Source organism: Sebastes umbrosus, chromosome 20 (genome assembly GCF_015220745.1).
Source record: "Sebastes umbrosus isolate fSebUmb1 chromosome 20, fSebUmb1.pri, whole genome shotgun sequence".
In the NCBI taxonomy this organism is placed as follows: domain Eukaryota; kingdom Metazoa; phylum Chordata; class Actinopteri; order Perciformes; family Sebastidae; genus Sebastes; species Sebastes umbrosus.
Window position 1 is genome coordinate 8,239,224 of NC_051288.1, and position 22,240 is coordinate 8,261,463.

At 38.7% G+C, this 22,240-nt stretch overlaps 2 protein-coding genes across 9 annotated transcripts in view; both read right to left on the minus strand.

Moving 5' to 3' along the window:
• Window positions 1-475: 475 nt before the first annotated feature.
• tdrkh (tudor and KH domain containing) lies at window positions 476-16,649 on the minus strand. Of its 3 annotated transcripts, none has more exons than XM_037755064.1 (15): window positions 16,552-16,571; window positions 13,717-13,864; window positions 11,012-11,172; window positions 10,818-10,909; window positions 9,707-9,908; window positions 8,845-8,984; window positions 7,777-8,110; window positions 7,510-7,676; window positions 7,086-7,255; window positions 5,394-5,458; window positions 5,129-5,280; window positions 4,204-4,314; window positions 2,962-3,016; window positions 1,139-1,218; window positions 476-1,048 (listed from the first exon to the last, which is right to left on the minus strand). In XM_037755064.1, exons 2-14 carry the CDS (start codon window positions 13,779-13,781, stop codon window positions 1,163-1,165), a joined length of 1,770 nt encoding a protein of 589 aa, XP_037610992.1. In that variant the 5' UTR covers window positions 13,782-13,864; window positions 16,552-16,571; the 3' UTR covers window positions 476-1,048; window positions 1,139-1,162. The 3 variants fall into 3 exon arrangements, with proteins under 3 accessions (XP_037610992.1, XP_037610991.1, XP_037610993.1); XM_037755063.1 differs by having other exon boundaries at window positions 7,086-7,261; window positions 16,552-16,568; XM_037755065.1 differs by lacking the exon at window positions 13,717-13,864 and having other exon boundaries at window positions 7,086-7,261; window positions 16,552-16,649.
• Window positions 16,650-18,768: 2,119 nt separating this feature from the next.
• Window positions 18,769-22,240, minus strand: part of tmem94 (transmembrane protein 94) — a 39,420-nt gene continuing 35,948 nt past the window's right edge. For all 6 annotated transcript variants that reach the window (XM_037754940.1, XM_037754938.1, XM_037754937.1 and 3 more), the window contains one exon: window positions 18,769-21,566. In XM_037754940.1, the coding sequence (XP_037610868.1) occupies window positions 21,494-21,566 (73 nt within the window). In that variant the 3' untranslated portion in view covers window positions 18,769-21,493. The remainder of the gene's footprint in view (window positions 21,567-22,240) is intronic.

The following is a 22,240-nucleotide window of genomic DNA, read 5'->3' on the forward strand; positions in this document are numbered from 1 at the left end:
CTAAGATAAGATATTCCTTTATTAGTCCCGCAGTGGGGAAATTTGCAGTGTACAGCAGCAAAGGGGATAGAGCAAAAAACAAGATGCATCAGCTAACACAATAAAAAAAAGAGCTAAACAAAGTGTAACAAAATATGAACCATTTAAATAGAAGGAAGTATAAAAATTAGGATCAGTATATACAGTATTGACAATAAACAGACTATTAACAAAATTGCACAAGTGGAAAATGATATTGCAGTGAGAATGAAATGAAATTCCACCTGAAAATATCAGGTTATTGTCACTCATATGTCACTGCGATGCATTCTATGATTTCAAGCAATTAAGATTTAAGCTAAAGTTAAGTAAGCTTCAGAATTTACCCCTCTAAGTACCTGGTAAAGACTACATTGTTGGGGGGGAAATGGTCTTAATTTAACACATTGCTCCTGTTTCAATTTTTCAAGCATTCAAAGAAAGACGCAGACAATTCTTGTGACATAAAATAAATCCTTTATTATATATAGTGCAGTCTATTACACCTCTGAAGACAAACTACCACTTTCCTCTGTCCTTAGTTAATGATACAGTAGATGCCACATTTTTATACTGAACACAATCTGTGGACCACATTCAATAATAATACTTTATGGTTTCCAAAATAGAATAACTTGTGAAGCCCAATATACAGGCCATTAAATCTTAATATACATATAAGTCGAGAAAGAAACTAGACATTATCAGCGAACCAGCTGCCTTCTCGTTCCAGTGACTGATCATAGTGCTTTTCAAAAATAATACTGGCATTGTGTTTTTGTTCCTCTTTTCATTTCTTGAACGCAAAATATAGTAACGACACATACTATAAGCAAAGCAGCGTTGGGTACAACAGAACGGCATAAAAGGCAAAACATAAGAATGGTACTGCAGTAACGACAATAAAGTGAATATGGCTGAAAGAACTGTTGGTAAGGCTTCACGATGAGGATTTGAGTTTGGGGTCAGACAAGGAAAACGTCTCCTTCATCTCATTTTGAACAGGATGCTGAGGAGTGGATGGTCAGTGCTGGAGGATAAGAAGAGGAGAGGTCATTACTTTTACACACATTAAATCCATTCTTTAGAGAATGTTAAAACTCATGTCAGCAAACAATACCTTGATATTTATACGTCTTTGGTCTCAGAGCAAGTCATCTTCTACGACATCATCGACGCTTCCTGAGATCGAAGCAGCTTCTGATGTACAAAAAGAAAAACACTCAAATAATGGTTCATTCAAAAATCACTCTACCAACAACATTACAACTGGACTTTCCTTTTTTTATCCACCACATTGCAGAAGGTTGGCAGAGAATCACAATGTATTGACCTCCAGATGAGTAATAACTTGTGACACCTCTTAATTTCACTGAAAATGTAATACAGAGGGGCTGCACGGTGGCAGTCGCCTCACAGCAAGAGGGTCGCAGGTTCAAACCCCACTTGGGGTCCTTCTGTGTGGAGATTGCATGTTCTCCCCGTGTTAGCGTGGGCTTCCTCCCACAGTCCAAAGACATGCAGATTAGGTTAATGGTTGACTCTAAATGTCCCGTAGGTGTGAATTTTAGCGTGAATGGTTGTCTGTCTCTATGTGTCAGCCTTGTGATAGTCTGGCGACCTGTCCAGGGTGTAATTCAGCCGCAACTCTGAATAGGATAAGCGTTTATTAATGGATGGATGTAATGCAGTGAGATAAGTGTAAATGACAGTTGTCAGGGTACACAACCAATGATCTGTTTATCTTTACAAATCAAGACTCCATAGTCTAACGATGGCATCTTTAAATTGAAAATCAAATCGAATCATGACCTTAAAATCGAAAGTTAAATTGAATCGTGGATTTGGAGAATTGGGACACCCCTAGTTACTATGCATTAAAAGTTTTCCTCCTCACTGTGACAGAGGTGTGCTGGAGACCTTCTTCAGGATCCCAAAGATAAACTGGAAAAGACCAGCACGACGATTAAGGGCGATTTGTTTTGTCACTGAATTTTGCTAATTTAATGGTCTGCCTCCGAAGAAGGAGAGAGCCACCAACGAGCCGCTGCTCCACGGGCCGCCGCACGGCAGAGACATACAACGGGGAAAACGGCGTGTACACATGGTATATTTTGACATCTCACTCTGTGAATTAAGGATTTATTTTGACCAAACCGGAGTTGCTGATTCCTGAAAAACAGTGGAAAGACGAATCATGACGTGTTTGGCGAGTTTAATTTTGTTTCGGTCCAGTTTGACTGAAGTGTGTTTTAGAGTTAACAAGGTAATTAAGCTTCCGGTGTAAGACAAAAACCAGAAATCAGAAGGTGTACGAATGTATTTTTTCTGTTTAGGTGTACGAATATTTACAGACGTTAGTGAACTCGCTGCTTGTGTGCAATGCATCCTGGTACATGTAGGGCACAGCCGGCACCGCAGGAGAGATCAGCTTTCTCGGTCAATACAGCAACGCACTGGGGAATTTATTTCTCCAGTGGGCTACATTTACCATCAGCGCTGACTGATTGGACATCCACATAAAAGGTGGCAAATTTTCCCTTTAAAGCATGTAAACATGCTTTAATAGAAACTTGAAATACAATAAAAGTATGAAGAACCTGAAAATGAGCATGATATGTCCCCTTTAAGTGAAGGAGGGAAATGGAAGTTTGTGAGCTGCAGCATCAGAATGAGGGCAGCTGGTGTTGTGGGTTAGTGTGGGAACTATTTCTATGGTGATGACTCAACGCTGTGAATCATTTGGGCAAAGCTGAGTGACTGTAGATGAGGGGCAATGTTTCATGTTGCTCCACAGATCTCTTGATAACATGTAGATGATGATGATGCCTGCTCAGAAAACCCATCTTCACTTTGTTGCCAAGCACCTTTAAATCAACCCCACTAAACAAGACAATAACACATTGCAAAGACAAAAAACGGATTTCCCTTTACTGTGCTCACCCGATAAGCTGATACAGGAGAGACTTAGCTCCGATGATGCTCCTATTACGTCATCCTACGGGAGGACAAGAAATAAAGATGTGAGTATTTAAGAAATAAAGAAAAAGCTCATTCAAATCAAAAAAGTGGAAAGAATCTTATGTTTAAATTGGAACTGCGAAGGTGTGTTAATCCCCTGAGACTTTACTGTCAACTGTCTGTTCAGTTTCAGAGCTAGATTGAGGGTACTGGTATCATATGAAACTAAAAAAACGAAAGAATCTATTGGTACCAACCATGTCATGTTAGCTTGTCTGGATGAGGCTAAATAACGCTCCAAACTTGCACTAAATCTTGGTGAGGAAAAACTGGCATGGCCATCATTCAAAGGGGTCCCTTGACCTCTGACCTCAAAATATGTGAATGAAAATGGGTTCTATGGGTACCCACGAGTCTCCCCTTTACAGACATGCCCACTTTATGATAATCGCATGCAGTTTTGGTAAAGAAACATGCATTTTTATGTATGCTTATAAATGTGTTATTGTCGCCTATTCTGAAAATGGTGTATTTGAATATTTCTGCATACTGGGGTCCATAAAAAGTCTTAGAATAACATAACTTGGGTATCACTGTAAAGCTGAGACTCTTGTGGATCCAATGAGCCCAACTTTATTCATGTGTGATGATGTTAGTCTCCATAGTAGCTGTTTCATTGTATTGAGACCATTTTTTTAAACTTGACCTCCTGAATAAAATGACCTGTGGTGACCTCTAGGATAATCACAGCCTCATGAAACTTTACAACCACAGACTAGAGACCTAGAGCATTCAGAGGATGGATGGCTTTCATAGGTAGGTTGACAATAAGGGGGTTTCTGAGCAGTTTCAAGAACAGAAGTGCTCACCATCCAATCACAGACAAATGCAATTCTTGCAGAAATCTCCAAATGTCAAAGGTTTTTTATACCAAATCACCGCATGGCTTTTTCTATGGTGTTCCTCAAGGTCATGGTGTCTTAATGTGGTATTTTGGAGGGATTAGTTATGATTTCTATTCATTTTCAAGCAGTAAAAATGGTTAAATTTAGCACCAAATCGGTGTAACAAATGGTATCAACACAAAAATTGACATCTACTGTTGACCTGCTATCTTCCCCTAAAGATCCCCTGTACCCCCCTAAAAAAGACTAAAACAGGTCTGTTGTCGGTCTGAGAAGGTTAATGAGGCCAACGACAATGTCAGTGTGTTCAGTGAATCACCAGCATCCTCTGTAGACAGCCAAGATTGCCGCCCTCAGTTCTGCCGTTCACCGCTTCCTGAAAGCTGACAGCGTGGCCCAGCCGTATGAGCTCCTCATCGATATCTACAGTCTGGGACAGACAGATGTTTTACCAGATGTGTGCAAAAAACTAGAAAACTAATAAATGACTCGATTAATAAATAAATATGTCATTAAATGTAGCAAAAATAATAATTAAAAATTGACGTAGCCATAAATTAATTGATCAAATGTGACATAAATTTCTATTTGATCCTTTTATTTTATTTATTCCATTTATTTATTTTGTATTAATTCTCTTATTTATTTACTCTTCTGTTTAATCTTTCCTTTTATTTATTTATGTATTTAATTTGATTAAATAAGTGACAGCCCCCTTAATTGGCATAATGAGGCAGAAATGCATAAAGAAATGTAAAAAGAAATGTATAAAGAAAAGAATAGAGAAATAAATAAGTTTGGGAAAAGAAATAAGGGGTGAAATGCAAAGGGAAAATCGTGCAGAAATAAATAAATAAATAAACACATTTAAAATAAAGATAAAATAAATGAAGACAAAATAATGCAAAAACAAAGAAATTATTTAGAAATGAATAAAAAGTGAATACATAAATAAATAAATGGGGATATTAGACATAAGAGTAAATAAATAAGAGAATTTATACAAAAATAAATAAATAAAGAAGCATGTCACCTTTTATCAATTAATTACCTACCTTTAAGTTTAATATCATTTTTGCTACATTTAATGACACATTTATTAATTTATCGAGTCATTTATTTATTTATTTTTGATTGTGGCAGGTTCCATCCAATAGAAATATAGATAGATAGAAATATAGAAAACAGCAGACAGGATAAGAAACAAACCAAACAGATAAATAACTAATAAAACACTAACTGACCTTGCCCTGGCTGTTGTCGTAGAGCTTGACACTGGGCCAGGAGGAGATGTCAGAGTGAGAGTAGCTGCAGAGTTTGGCCTGCAGGGGTCTCCAGCAGGCACAGTACGTCAGCCGCTCAAACTCATCCAGGGCTGCCTCAGTCCACATCTCTCCTGACAAACATTTGAGGAAAAAAAAGGCAAATCAAATGAGATTTCAGAATCTTTTTTTTTTTTTTACTTTCAACTTTTTCTTAGTGACATGCCTGTGTGATAAAGTGTTTTACCTTTTGGTCTCACTCCTGCTAAGTTGCACTCAATAGCTTGGAATGGTAAGCTGAGGAAGTCACTCCTGAAATATTAATGCAGCAAAAGCAGAAGCTGTTAGTTAGTTCCTGCCAAAGCTCCCTCAAGTATGAACAAACAAGAGTCTGTTCGTTGTTCAAGTGCAGATTCTGTCCCAGACACAAACAGAAAATCATGTTTGAATACACAATGAGGTGAAGACCTTTCTGAGACAGCAATCATGGCAAAAAGTCATTTCTAAACTGTAATCATTACTGTCAGATGACTCATTCTGTAATCAGAGTGTGATCATACAGGGGCACAGACTGCAGCAAGCTCTAATGTACACATTAGACAACCATTCAGGAGACCCTCAGAGTTGACCAGTATTGGATGACCACCGCTCCTAAAGACACAGATATCTTCTCCAAATATAAACATCGGAACGCTAACAAAAAAGGTTGTACATAATTTCAATACTTTTGGTCCAAAATAAATAAATATGTAAATTAAATGATTTGTTTGTCCTTATATCTTAATTTGCAATTCATGAACTCTGATTTTTTTTCTTCATTTTTTAATATGTTATAGGGAAGACACATCTCCTGAAGTTTTCATGTTGTGCCTGTTATCAGTTGAACAACAGCCGACTTACACTGATCTTCACTGGTCAAGGGGCTGATGATGCTTTGCTCCTCTCATTTGGACTCAGACAGTATGTTCGGCCTGCTGCTGTGTGTGGCCAACGTGTGTTAAGCTGGTGTTGTTAGCTAGCATGCTTTTAGCTGATGATGTTGTAGACAAAAGTACGGAAGGGTTGTGTTGTGTGTGTGGCTGCAGGTAAAGAGTCGTGGGCCCAACTCAACAAAACACCAGATACTGAGAGGATGCCCACCTGATTATCCTGTCGACTCGGCCGCTCACAAATCCACACTGAAAACATGTCCTTTTATTTAAGGGTGCTCCGATCGAGCGGCCACCGACTGTTACCGAACGATATTTGTTCTAAATAGTTTGATCGGTGGTCTCAATAAAGGCCGATCAGAAGAGCCGATCGCTGACGCATCGATTCTGATAATCTAGTATAAATAATATAAAGGATTTAATATGAAATGATCTGATAAATGATCAAATATGTATCCCATCCCTTTTTGATTTTCCTGCCCCTCTCCCTGCACACACACACAGACTAGGGTTGTAACGATACATCGATCAGGATCGATATATCAATTCAATGATCAATGATCCAATATCATCTTTGCAAAGTGAAAATATCGATAAAAAAAAAGATTGTTTTTCAATTAAATGCCTGCAAGAGCCCAGTGATAAAATTGTCAAATCATAAATTAGTTGCTTTTTGTGAGGTGATGTTAAATGTAACTGAAACTGTGTTAAATGGTCATATGATATCGTCTCACATTGATTGCAGGCCCCTGAACTGAATCAGAAATCGTATCGTAGCAGACTTTGTGATATCGGCAAATATCGTATTGTTGTCCAAAGAATCGCTCTTATATCGTATCGTGATGAAACTTGTGATTTACACCCCGAACACAGATGCACACAAAGAGCAGAGGAACGGAATCGCTTGATGAGCGCCGCGGAGAAATGGCTTCAAACAAGACCCCGGGATCTGTGATCGGATCAGCCGACACTACTTTGGAGGTATGAACTGTCATCTGTGTGTCTCTTACCTCATACGGCAGAGGCTGTCTCTTGGCAGCTCCCCGTTGTCCCCAAAGTCAACATAGTAAAGGTCCACCAGACCAGATGCCAGCACTCCCAGCACCTTGGCCCTGTTCCATGTGCCGTGCTCGTGGTATGGAGCAGCCACAATGTCCCCCACCACGATGGTCTCCACCCTCTGCTCCTAGAGGACAGGAGGACACTCTAAAATATGGAGTCCAAGTGGGACAATGTTTTACTTTGAGTAGAGGTTTTCAAACTCTGACCCTGTAGCCCCTCCTAAGATTGCAGTGTGGAAGCTCTCAAACCTATTGTGTTTGATTGCATAATAAAGACACAGAAGTAACCCCATACTGTTAGAGTTTTTTTTTTTTTTCCAGTTGCTCAGTGTCTCATTTGGTACAACACAAAAGTAAAGGCAGTTGTCCTTACGGTGGGGTTGCCACTGTTGTAGAAACGGTTCATCTCCTCTGTCAGTTTGTCCAGCTGAAGGGAACGGACACCCAGGATCTGGATCCAGAAGTGGTTTGGGTTCTCCGATGCAGAAACATAAACCTCTAGATGCTCGTCAGGCTGGAAGCTCAGGTCTGGGCTGGGAACTGGACAACAGGGGAAAAAATAATCTCTGTATGATATGACCGTGTTCAAGGACAGATTACAGAGTGGATATATAGTGGACTATAGGGAAAGTGAACTCACTTTCAAACTTGGAAATTTCAGAGAGAGAGTCTGCAGAGACGCTCTCCTCCGAATCCTCTTCCTCCTGCTTGTTGTCTGTGTTGGTGATTTTCAGCTCCTCGATCTTGTCAAAACTATTTTCTGGTTCTCCTGCGGTCCCGTTGGCATGGATGTGCCCGTTTTTCTCCGTCTGGGCGTAAGGGCCGTTGTTGTTCAGGCCCACTGGCGCTTCGGTCCCTGTGCTGTCTGGCCTCTGATTCACAGCAGTGTGGCCTCGTTTCTGCCGCAGGGCGGAAGACTGGGAGATCTTCGTCCTCACCACCGTGTCCTCTCGGACTTTTTCTAGAATCAGCTCCTGCAAAAACAGATCATGAAAGTAGGAGTTACATTTATATATGATAGGGCTGTCAAAGTTAACGTGATAATAAGTGAAGTGAATATGAAACTAGAAAAACCTAAGGAATCCATTGGTACCATATATGTCATACTAGCCTGTTGCACAGGAGGTTAAATAACGCTCCAGACTTACGCTAAATTCTGGTGAGGAAAAACTGGCATGGCCATTTTTAAAGGGGTCCCTTGACCTCTGACCTCAAGATATGTGAATGAAAATGGGTTCTATGGGTACCCACGAGTCTCCCCTTTACAGAAATGTCCACTTTATGATGATCACATACAGTTTGGGGCAAGTCATAGTCAAGTCAGCACACTGACACACTGACAGCTGTTGTTGCCTGTTGGGCTGCAGTTTGCCATGTTATGATTTCAGCATATTTTTTTATGCTAAATGCAGTACCTGTGAGGGTTTCTGGACAATATTTGTCATTGTTTTGTATTGTTAATTGATTTCCAATAATAAATATATACACACATTTGCATAAAGCAGCATATTTGCCCACTCCCATGTTGATAAGAGTATTAAATACTTGACAAATCTCCCTTTAAGGTACATTTTGAACAGATAAAAACATTTGCAATTAATTTGTGATTAATCGTGATTCAATATTTTAATCGATTGACAGCCTTAATTTTTATGTTATAAGTGGACTGAGCACACATGGGTAGTCCAGATGAGTGACTCCTTCTCACCTTGGCCTGTTCCACCTCCTGTCTGGTCCCAGTGATTGTCACGCTGCCCTTGGCCCCAGGGCCCTGCGTCTTCTCTTTGGAACAGGCTACTTTGGCCCCTGTGGTCCTGGTGATCAGCTTCAAACTCTCCCCCCCACGGCCTGCAGCACACACAAACACACACATACACATAGGTATGGACACTTGGGTTAGGCAAACAGGACATGGGGCCAAAACCAATTCTATATTTGTCTTACTGTCAACAAACCCCACGTGCAGAGCCAAAAAAACAAGGACTGTATCATACTAACTAAGTATTGTGTGTGCATCCAAAGCTTGATATATCTTATTCCTCTTTGCCATAGAGCTCCTGTACAACAAGTATTAAAACACATCAGTGAGCTTGATTGCAACTTGAATCTCGAAGCTACATGAACAGATTGTTTTGGGATACTTAGAACAAGCCGAAAACTCAACATTTGACATACTGTCACCTTATAAAGTTAATATGGCCAACATGTTAGCAAACAGTTGCCTATTTAAACATCCGCACAAAGCAAAAATATCATTCATTTGGAGTTGTGTTTGTGTCCCCCCTGATGAATGTAAGTCACTTTCTATTTATGTCTGTTTACAGGCCCTTTCACACATGCATTGCAACCCTGAACTTGTCTAGACGTTACCCGGAGGAGGAACTGTATGTGAGAATTCTCTGTTGGATCTATGAGTAACACCTTTCACATTGCCAATTGATCAATTATTCATAAAGTATATTGACTAATTGAAAGAATAGGCCACCAGTCTAAAGCATTAGCTCAGTGTTGAAAGCAAAAAAAAGTTCTGAGGGTAATCAACGTGATCATCCTCAACATTTGGAGGCTACCTATTATACGTCCAAAGGCCGTCTGAGGAACTTCCAGAGCCTCGGACACTGGTTCACAGTCAGTGACCAGGTTCTCCAAGACACAGCGGGCCAGCAGGACCTGCTCCTTAGAGCCCTGCAGCAGGAAGCATACAGTCGTCTTACATCCAGGCTCCCCTGAATCTGACAAAAGCCTCACATGGGCTCCAGACTTCTGGATCACCTGAGAGAGAGAAAGAGAGAGATTTGATATATGCTTTAGTAATATGTACAGTGTTACGTCATGCCGATAAAGCCATTTGAATTGAATTGAATTGAGATAGACAGCAGGATGCAGAGTTAGGCTGCCTAATATTACTGACACACTCAATGACCACACACTTTAAGGTCTTGCTATGGTTCGATTTGAGAGGGGGTTCAGATTTGTACAAATCACATCAAAACAGGACAATGATTCAGATTTATTTTTTATATTTCTCAATGTAGGGTCTAAAGACAGAGGGTGTTGTATGTCATACAGATTTTAAGGCTCTTTGAGGCAGATTTGTGATATTGAGCTATGCAAATAAATTGACTTGACTGACTGGTCGATTAGTCGATCGACAGAACATTAATCAGCGACTATTTGATAATGGAATAATCATCTCAGTCATTTTCAATTTTAAAAGGCAGGTTGGAGAGGTCTAAGGTTTCGTGCTTCATTATTAATGGGAAAGGTCTCGCTTTTGTTGAAATTTAATTTGCATCCCGAAAATCGACCAAACTGACTGAGCAGCGACAGCACGGAGGGCAGTGAGGTACTTGGGTTGGAGACAAAAAGCAAGAGGTCATCAGCATAGAGTGAGACCTTATGCTCCGTATTGCCCCTCCAAATACCAGATATCTTCTTGCAACTACGAAAGGTTGTGGCAAGTGGTTCAATGGCCAAATCAAAAAGCATGGGGCTCAGAGGGCACCCTTGGCAGGTTCCACGATGTAAATTGAATGGTCGAAATTGCTGGGAGTTAGTACGAATTGAGGCTGAGGGATGCGGATATAGTAGCTTAATCCACAAAGTAAATTTGGGACCTAAACCCAAAAATGTAGAGCTCCAGGAGGAAGGAAAGTCATCATCTGGTATTCAACTACTCACCATGTCCAAAAACTTGGCTTGGTATCTGGATATGTTCCTGTAAACTTCTACTGGAAGTGTCATCTTGGACATCTCAGTGTTGGGCTCCGGACCTGTTGATGGCAAAATGGACACAAACAGTCAATCACATAAAAGTCATCAGAGAATAAACACAAACTCTTGGCACAATAACTTTCCAGCAGCAAGATACTCACTGCTGTTGGAGCTGCTCATATGGCGATAGACGATGTAGCCCACCGTGGCCCCGACAGAGAGCCCCGCGGCAAGAGCCACCATCTTGCCCGAGCTCAGGGTGCTCTTGTGACCCTCCTTCACTGCGTCCATGATACGCTGTGCACCCAGCGGGATGCTCCACCTAAAACACAAACATGACACAAGTCTCCTTTCCAATTTGTCCTGCAAGTTACTTCTCTTTTTCTTTCCATGTCCAGTCCTCTATATCACCTCCTGCTTATGAAATATCTTTACAACTAAATCAGACCTGTTATTGTGTGTGTGTGTGTGTGTGTGTGTGTGAATTGTGAAATGCAATCAGAATGTATTAGCTGGTGTAATGTACAATCCTCAATGTTCTGTTGTACAGTCATGCAGCACAAAGCTTAAAGCATTAGCCAGTGTTCTCAAACACGTCCACGTTACAGACCACTTAGAAATGAGATTTATAATCTGTCCCATTGACATATATATAAGAAGATGCTTGTTATTTATTTAGCACTATTGATTTGTGTAGCCTAACTGTCTTGGTAACCGCATAAGGTAGATGATAATTTACAGGAAAGTTCATTCTTGACCTTGGAACCATTAGTTTGACAAAAAAAAAAGCTATACATTTTGACTCAAGGTCCACTTACTCACTGTTTTTCCATGGAGCTTTCAACCATGAGTGGACCAAGGGATTTTAATTTTTGTCAAACTAGATGATAAAAGTTAATTCTTGATCTTGAAAACAGCAGGTGACAAAACAATTCCCCCCAATAGTCCATTGAGTAGCTGTTCTGGGGCTTTTGATCATTTTTTGCCAAGTTGTCATGAACACGTCAAGGACTTAACATACATGTTGCTGGGGGTGGGGGCAGGGTCTGAAATTTGCACCAGCACACACACTAAATACAGGTACATTTTTGGCAGTGGCGGGTAAAATCGTCAGGAACATCCGCCACTTTGGCAGGCAGGGAAAACGCTGGAGATGGGAATAGAGAATCGGTTCCTGTTGAGAACCGGTTCCTAGCTGTCAGATTCCGTGGTATTTCATGTCACTGGGACTATCGATTCCGCTGTATTGATGCTTTCCGACAGTTACGGAAGTTTGCTTGGGACCCGAGCGATGGCGGAGAGAAAAAAAACGCTTAGAAGTGTAGCGCTACTTCTACTAAACCTGAGAGGGCGCACCCTATTTTTTCCCCGATAATGCTACACTGTGAACAACAAATCCGTGTCAAAATCAACAGTTGGAGAGTTAGTAGCGTTAGCTGATAGAAGTCGGTGGGCAGCACAAGTCCTGTTTGGTTAAATAACGGAGCTACTAACGTTAACGGAGGTTCCATTATGTTACATTATGGCTCTATTCAGTAAAAATGACTATTGGGGTCAGGGAAATTACAGCATTATCATGATGTGCTCAAATGTAATCATGTAAAGTGTAGTTTCTGGCAAGAAACTTGAATAAATCCAGTTGTTTGTAGGAGATGTTTTCACAGCAGTATAGAATAGATAATAGAGAGAAAATTATGACCTGTTCAATTTCCTAACACTAGCTCTAAGCAGCTTATAATACATCATTAAAACTACTGATGCCAAGATTTTTTTTAATCAAAGCAAATATTTAAATAAAAAAACAATCATTTATTTTCTAATCATCTGAATTGTGTTTTTATGCAAATAACCTCTATAGATGACAATAACAATGTATAATACAGTACTGTGTACAGTACCCTCCCATCTCCGAAAAATAGGGCTCCAAGGAAGCTACAATGTAATTCGAACGCTGGAATTTACCATGCATATAATGTTATTGGTGTAAAATATATAAAACATTGAATGACATCAGATTTAAAATGTTATTCCTTCATTTAGCGCAGAGATTTCAAAAGTGGCAGATAAAATAAAAAAAAAAAAAAAATACTTGCCTGCCACAGTGGCAGGAAGTGAAAGAACTCAGTGATCCTGGGTGGGGGTTGAGAAACCATCTGCACAAAAACATCCCCATCTGCCGATGAAGATCATGTGATATGATTGAAAGCCACAGAACAGCTACTAAATGGACCTTGTGATGAGATTGTTTTCTCAACTGCATGACAGTTGGTGAGAGTGAAACTCATTGCTACAGTCATGACTATTTAACTGAGATAATTTCCACTTAAGTAAATTATAGTGAACTGGAAGTGTTTGTTAGGGACCTCCCTGAGGTACTCAAAGGACCCCCTGGTGGTCCCAAGACCCCACTTTGAGAACCACCGCAAGAGATTCTTTCGATGTAGCCTTTCACTACATCACTTGCGAAAATAATTAGCCTGCAAAAAACGTGCACAAGCAATCACATACACACATTATAGTCCCCTAAATGATTAAACATTTAGTGTTTATGCTGTACATACACAAACAGCACTGCGCTTCTTATGAATGCACCAAGCCAAACCGCAGCGGCCGTGACCCTGACTGCTTCAGGACGCAATGCACTGAAAGCTGCTGCTGCTCCGGCTGCATACCATGATTTACTGTTGTTGGGCGACCTCCAGCCATTCCATTCATCACCGAACACTTGCAGCCAATTCTTTGCGTGTGACACTGCTAAAACTAAAGCTCGCACACAGAAACAGAATGCGCTGGAGGTAAGCCAACAGTATTGGGAGGACGCAGGGCCGAGGAGCACACAGCACCACCATGCAGATGCGTGTCTCACTGGGAGAAGAGGGCTCTGGGGCTGTAGTTGAGAAACACATGGGACTTGGACACTCCAACGTCCATCTCGGAAGAATCGCGACTATAAGACACAAATCTTCTCCGATCCCGGCTCTGTTTTTTTTTGTTTACATCCAAGTTCAAGACTACTGACAGACAGGTAGAAGGAGAAGAAAGTTTCAGCATTTCAAAGCACTACATGACAGCAACTGGTCAGTCACATTGATGTCATTTTGTGGAGGGCAAAAAAAAATCATCATCAATTCATCAGAAATCATCATAAACTTACTTAAACCTGCAGCAGGCAGAATGTTTTTGGCATCATTGGGCAAAAAAATCCATAATAATCTTTCAGCATATTGTAATTCAAGTGTTCTGAAAGAAAACTAGACTTCTGCACCTCCTCATGGCTGTTTTCAGACTTTAAGAAATCTAGCCCGTGACGGGAGACTTTAGCCAATCACAGGTCATTTCAGAGAGAGAGCGTTCCTATTGGCTGTTCATTCAACTGAGGCAGCTGTCAATCACTCACTAGCTCCGATCAAATGAGCAAACTAGGCAGTGCTGATCAAATATGAATAAATATTCTGTTACTGTAATGACTTTTTGTCGCATAAAACGTTTTCAGAAACATCTTGTAGTGTACTTTTTAGCTGTAAAATGAGAAAGTTTGTGACCCGGCAGCCATGTTGAGATCAGTTGAAGAAATACCAAGCCCCGCCCACCAGCCGGAGCGAACTTTCTCATTTTACAGCTAAACAGTACACTACAAGATGTTTTTTGAAAACATTTGAGGAGAGAAATAGGCATTACAGTAACAGAATATTGATTCATATTTGATCAGCGCTGCCTAGTTTGACCGTTTGATCGGAGTTCGTGAGTGATTGACAGCTGCTCAGAGACGGCAAGGCTCCAGCTCGGCTCTGATTGATTATTTTCCTCCGGTCTGTGAAATCCCGCAGACACATGATTTTTTTCAGATCACCTGTCTCATGCACTACTGTCAGTATTTAGTGACCGTTTTATAAAAAATAACTTTTTCAATCATATTTGCTCCATTTCTACCCACTGCAGCTTTAATACAGTTCTTCACTGTGGTAAAATATACAAACTGGTTGCCTTGGCAATACAGGTCGTTTTCTAAAGATCCTCGCTTAAAAATAGCAAATTAATGTGGTGTTTCTTTCTGAAAAACAAATACAAATACCGGGAAACATAACTTGAGACTTTTCTGAAATTGTTAAGATAAATTCAGCATTTTCTAAAATCCGTCAAAACAGCAATTTGTGTCAATAAAATAGGCCAAATGTCATAAGTGGTTATGCTGCTTAGTACCGCCTCCAACACGTTGTTTTGGTAGGAATACTTGGATATAGTTCAAGGGTCGGCAACCTTTACTATCAAAAGAGCCATTTAGGTCAAATAAAAAAAAAAAATCTGTCTGGAGCTGCAAAACATTTGAGCATTGTGATGAAGGTTACACAGTTTATAGTCTAAGTATATAGTATATAAGTCGAATGCAGTGAGGGCCAAATAGCAAATGTGTGACGAATTATTAGGGCCACATTGAGGGAAAAGAAATCGGATATTTCAAGAATAAAGTCATAATTTTACGAGAAAAAAGTCGTAATATTACGAGAATAAAGTTATAACTTTACGAGAAAAAAGTCGTAATATTACGAGAATAAAGTTATAACTTTACGAGAAAAAAGTCGTAATATTACCAGAATAAAGTCATAACTTTACGAGATTTTTTTTAATATTACGAGAATAAAGTCGTAAATTTACAAGAAAAATTTTAATATTACGAGAATAAAGTCGTAACTTTACGACAAAAAAAGAAAATAACTCGTAAAATTACTACTTTATAATATTGACTTTATTCTCATAATACTACGACTTTTTTTCTCATAAACTTATGATTTAATTCTCATAATATTACAACTTTTTTTCTCATAAACCTGTGACTTTATACTCGTATTGTGATTTTATTCTCATAATATTACAACTTTTTCTCTCATAAACCTGTGACTTTATTCTCGTAATATTGTGATTTTATTCTCATAATATTGCAACTTTTTTTCTCATGAACTTTTGACTTTATTCTCATAATATTATTACTTTATTCTCTTTTTTCCCTCAATGTGGCCCTAATACTCTGTCGTACTAAAGACCTACAACAATGATAAATAAAAATGAAAATGTAAACAATAAACAGTTATTCATTTCCACACATGTGGCTCTTCAGCCGCAGGTTGCAGACCCCTGATCTATGTCGTCTATGTGCATTCAATAATAATAGTTGTATATAGTTAATGATAGCATTTTAGCCGAACCCAAATGAAGCCGAATGGACGAGTTTTCCCATCTCATACCTACAGTGTCTTCAGTCACGTTATACCAAGAAGCGAACATTACATTTGAGCATCTTTAGCGTAAATGTAGAGATTTGTGAACGGAGTCTGGCGTCACGTCTCTCGACAGGATAGATAACCTTGGCTTTTTCAGCGCTCTAGGCTTATTATTGTGGACCACTTATTATTATTATTTTGTCAACACAAAGACAGACAAAGACAGTAAAACTTTACCTCCAAATGACCAGGATGTATGTCAAAAAGTGAGCTGTCAAAAGGACCGTAAACACACGCTGGTCAGGCTAACACTAGCTATAGCTGCTGGGTGACACATGCAGGCAAGTCAAACATTAAGTAAAGGTAACCAGACGTCCTTAGCTTAGCACATAACCCTGACAATACAGCCTTTGTGTGTTTTAAATGTCTCGTGTGACTCAATATGAACAGTAAATACATGTTATTATAATGTAGGACACACTTACAGACACAGACCCTCGCTCTCTTTGAATCGACCCCGTCAGTCTGCAGCTCTGCAGCAGTCAAGCTCTCTGCAGGAAGCACCGGAAGTACACCGGGAACACTATTTACATTTAGGGTTAAAAAAACAATATATATATATATGTGTGTGTGTGTGTGACTAATTACATTATGAAAACAGCAATATGGTTATTGCCACTGAACACGGTCTATAAGAAAAAATACACGTTGATTTATTTATGAAACGTAACTAAATCTTAAATACAGACATTTATTGTGAAAGGTTTCACCGGAAGTCTTCCTGTTTATTCTAGTTACTTAACACTTGTCACTTGATATGATGCACTGTCCCATGCATATACATGTGCACTGTTGTTGGCACTTCCGTAAATCACGCGTGGGACGAAAACCACCCATGTCATGACGTCATGAATATATAAATATAAATAATAATAATATAAATATATATATAAAATATATGTATGAATATATATATATTATATATATATTATATATGAATATATAAATATATATATGAATATAAATATAAATAAATAATATATATATATAAAAAAATATGTAAATATAAATAAATAATATATAAATATATATAAATAATATATATATATATATTTATTTATATATATTCATACATATATTTATACTAATATTATTTATATATTCATATATATATGAATATATAGATATAAATAAATATATAAATAATAAATATATGTATATAAAAATAAGTAAATAAATATATAAATAATATATATATTTATATATATTCATACATATTTTATATATATATTCATACATTTATTTTTATGTGTACATTACAATGTATATAAATGTATATATATATAAATGTGTAGGAACTTATTGCAAATGAATAAGCTGAATGTAAACAGGAAAGCAGTGCTGCATTCCTGTTTACATTCAGCTTATTCATTTGCAATAACTGCCTACTACAAATTTATATTACTTTTTCATATCATTCATATTTATGAATGGGTGACAGCACAGTGAAAGCTACTGTTTTGGAGCAGCAAAGAAGAATTGATTTCCGGTTATAAAAATAGATTTTTTTTTCTGGGTTAATAAGCATAGACTGATGTACTCGCTGATACCAGATTACCAAATTTTGGGCAGTATCGGACGCATTTACGATACTGGTATTGGTATCGGAACGACTCTAGTTGTGTGCAACAATATCTCCACAAAACAATCTCATAAATAAAAGTGTATTTATTAACATGACATAATCAATACACAAACAAATTTGTCAAAAGTCCTGAACATAGACACTTTAAAAAATACAAAATATACATTTATGTATCTTGTGAACAACTATATCATAGTCCATCACCCCCCATCCCACCCTACAAATCAACTGCCAGAAGCATCAGCTCCGAGCATGTGCGTGGTCATTTTATCAAAATGCCTATAGCATCAACTCTGCAGGTTGCACCAGGAGGCCTGGTAACATACAGTATTGAGTCCATGCTTGACTGAGTCCATTCGCGTTGTGAACAAAACAGTAGAACTATAGAGAACATGTACATTGATCAAGACGGAGCATTCACTGGATCGTAGTCATGCAGCATAGTCCATATGTGTGTCATGATATAAAACACAAGTATGAAACAGGGACAATAAAAATATAAAATCATAAATCTGTTCTTGCATTGTGATGTTTGTCCTTATATCCGTCTTCAGTAGTTTCATGCTGACCGTTTCGTCGAGTCAGAAAGTGAACCCAAGTAAAACCAGATTGTGCTTTTGCACTTCTTTCCTCTTCACTTTACACCCCCCCGTATTAAATGTTGAAATTAAAAGAGCATTTGTAGCAATGGAATCACTAAAAACAGACACACATGTAAAAGCGAGCAGATGTTTTAACAGGGCCGTAGACAGGATAGTAAAGATACTGAGGTCACGAGTTCCCCCATCCCCGTCATGTTTTACACCTTCTTTAGATTAGGACTATAGAGAGGCAAAGTCCAGCCTCTTCCGGTGGCCCGCCATGGGACCTTATTTCAGAAAAAATATGAATGTGAGTCAACAGCGAGAGACAAATATTTTTTTTTATCCCGTTTGAATTGCTCCATGAATCACACATATGATGTTTGTCAATATACAACATAATTTTGCAAGTCAAGAAAGTCACAGTTTGTTGTAAAACTGTTGAAGTATCAGACTGTGAAAATACGTAATTAGAAAGAAAAGACACCAAAAAGTGTGGTAGGTGACGTCTCTCTCTCTCTGAAGCTACGATCTGTGTCTGTGTGTCTCCTACTGGGATGAACTCACACCAGCAACGGGTCTGATCGTTCTTTCACTTCCCGGCTAATAAAAAGACCAGGAATCTCTGGATAAAACACATCAGGTTAAATAACGTTTTATTTGTGTTTGGAACATAGTTAAGTCAGCTAGCTAGCTAGTGTTGGTGACGTATATTGTGCGTGACGAGAGATGTTGTTCACTGAGCGGTGTCAGACAAAACTAAGTGATACTACGACAAACCTACAACAAACGGAGAGTTTCTTAACTTGTAAAATTATGTTTTAAATTGACAAACATCATCTGTGTGATTAATGACGCAATTCAAACGGGATCAAAAAAATATCGTCTCTCGCTGTTGACTACCGTGCATATTTTTCTTTTCTGAATTAAGGTCCCATGGGGGCAAAGGGAAGGGGAGGGACTTCACCTCTCTATAAGTGGACAAGAATCAAGGCTGGATAACCAACCAACATACCTCAGAGCTTCAGGGTCCACTCACTTTGTGGTCATTTGATTGAATGCAAATTTATTTAGAATAGGGCTGAGCGATATGGGTAAAAAAAAAAGATTCTAAAAATGGAGTAAAAATTGTAAAGTAATATGTAAATGTGACTTCCCCACATAAATAAAATCGAAAAAAAAAAAAAAAAATCCTATTTATAATTTTTTTATCACAATACTAATATAAATATCGGGATATAATACATTTTCAGGAAAATAAATTGGCTCATTATTGACCCGGGAAACTCCTAGCGGTTAATCCAGCACTGACAACAATGATTTCCATTGCTCCGTTTTTGTATAAAGAGTGACATAAAAGCATGGTATTTACTTCTGAAGTAATACATTGCAAACAAATACCATCATCCTTGTATCCACTTGTATACATATTAAAATCATTATCCATCTGACAATAATGACAGCACCAGAAAGAAGGCTGGTCTGAATGAAAAAGACCATCAGTGATACAGACGTCTGCTGATGCTGCACATTAACAGAACACAGCAGAGTAATGGGGACACTTGAAGGTGATCAGGAGAGAAATCCAAATATGTGGAATATGACGGTCAGCAGATCAAATATGAAATCTGGGGTGATCGAGGAAATCTACAAATTTTTATACCTTAAAACAAACTGTCTGTTGAGGTGTTGAGAGCTGAAACAGCCAGACAGCATGAGAAGAAAGGCAACTGAATGATACAAAGCACCTTTCACAAGATCACGGCACAGCCAGCTGCGTGGGTTCAAAAGTAGTATGCTGGCACATTCTTCAGTTAGATAAATGTGTATACAGGATATATTTAAATACGTGTAAAACGTGACTGATCAAATTCAATCCTTAATCTGTAGTCCGTATTGTGTAACAACAGGCTCGGCTTAGCTCAGGAATTTGCAACACAGTCTCACAGCAGTTCGTGAAATAGTCACGAAATTTAATCTATTTGATCGTGTACATAGACACAAATTTCCTTTTTTTTTGCTCAGCACAACTTTCAACAACGCATTTTTTAATGTTTTTTTCCTTCCAATGTGCAGCAAAATGTGACACAAGGGTCAATTTCTGTTCCAGTCTTTTCAAAATAAAACTTCTTAGTAAGATCGTAGTTTGGGTTAAAATAACTCCGTTGTAACTTAAGTACGGACGTTACGTGACAAATAAATCAACTTATTTCACAAACTGCTGTGCGACTGGGCTGAAATTTAGTAACAACAAAGAACACAACACAATAAAATTAATAGGGAACGTCGTCTTGCGGGCGATCACAGTGAAGATTAAAACGCGGCTCAAACGCTGAATGACAGAATAATTCAGAAAGTAAACTTAGAAAAGCTTCTTTGTCACATTTTGTTCCGGAGGTAGTGTTACAGCCTATTCTGTAGATGCCAAGCAATGACCAAACACCTTGTTACATATGGAGGCCCAAAGTGTTCAATATTAAATAAAAAAAAAAAAGATATCATATGATTTAATTGTGTAAAATGTATTAATTTTATTTTATTTTAATTTTAATTAAATTTTTAAAAACAATTTGTGAATTAAAAATAAAAGCATCAATTATTATTATTTTTATAATTACACATTTGTTTACTTAATATTGAACACTTTGGGGCTCCACAGTTACTTTTCTTTGCAGCCCAATGTGTTTTCCTGTGAATGTCAGCTGGATATGACAATTCAATGTGTGTCTCATAGGGTCACATTAAAATTAACTTTACTAAAAACGTCCTCTGTTTGTGGCCTGGGACATTTCTGGAGATGAGAGCGACCATGCACAAGTCTCTCAGAGATCGAGAACAGAAGTGATCGTGAGAAAGCATAAACCTCTTCAGAAAACATTCCTCATGCCGTTAAAACTAACTAAAAACCAGACAATAAATAGTTGCCTATTTTTGGCTCTTTTCTATTAAAATGGAAATGAATGCTTTGGAATTTTCCCTGACCTTCAGATAACTGATACAATATCAACTGTTTCAAGAAAACATCCGTGACATAAAGCCCCCACCGTGACATTTGGTTGCTCCACCTGATGGTTGCAGTGCTGTTGGGCTGAAATGTTAACGGAGGGTTATGCAGTGTGTTTTCACCCTGCCCTTCCCTGGTTTCCAGAACTAAATGGTTCCCAGTATTGCCACAACACCCATTTCCTCAGAGGGAGCGCATCAGAATGGAGAATTCATCCCCAGCTTTGTTTCAAACTGCAGCTTCTGTCTCTTCTGGTAGCGAACTCGCACCCTGAAATGGACAGACGGGACAATGATCAATCTGCTGCATTTTGTTCTGCTTCACAACACATCACGAGAGACAATAAAAAGCCGGGTTTCCACCAAAAGTTCACGGGATTTATTGCTTTAATGAATGAAATGCAGAGGAGGAAATTGAATCTAAGAGCGTCTATTTCCACAGTAAATCATCTGTTGAGTGTTTGATGGTTATTACCTCCGCCAAGGCCAAAGGCCTAGGAAGGAGGTTATGTTTTCACTGGCTTTGGTTTGTTTGTTGGTTTGTTTGTTTGATTGTCTGTTAGCAGGATTACTCCAAAAGTCCGTGATGGATTTGAATGAAACCTTTTGGAGAGGTGGCGTGTGGCACAATTAACAATCCATTCGATTTTGGTGGCGATCCGGATCATGATCTGGATTCAGGAATATTTTTAAGGATTCCGATCAGCCTGAGCATTAAAACCACAGAGTATAACACATGCGCAATGTAACTGATGATGCATTGATGACGCGTGACCCACGTTATACGGACATAACAAGGCTGCTGAATGAGAGAGACATCCGCCGATACATTACACGGAAACACACTGTGTTAATAATAAGCCGACCACCTCACGGTACCGCCAGCTGTGAGCTGTGATCTGTTTTTAAAGCCACGCGTTGGCGGAGGTCTGCGCTCTCCGAGTG

Bases quoted from the DNA above. Each gene is read 5' to 3' on its own strand.
- tdrkh (XM_037755063.1), bottom strand. From the start codon at position 13,781: ATGGACGTTGGAGTGTCCAAGTCCCATGTGTTTCTCAACTACAGCCCC. The intron at 5,281-5,393 runs GTAAAACACTTT...AATGTTTGTCAG, and splicing joins AGCAGGAGTGAGACCAAAAG to GAGAGATGTGGACTGAGGCA. The intron at 1,219-2,961 runs GTGAGCACAGTA...TTTGTACATCAG, and splicing joins CTCCTGTATCAGCTTATCGG to AAGCTGCTTCGATCTCAGGA.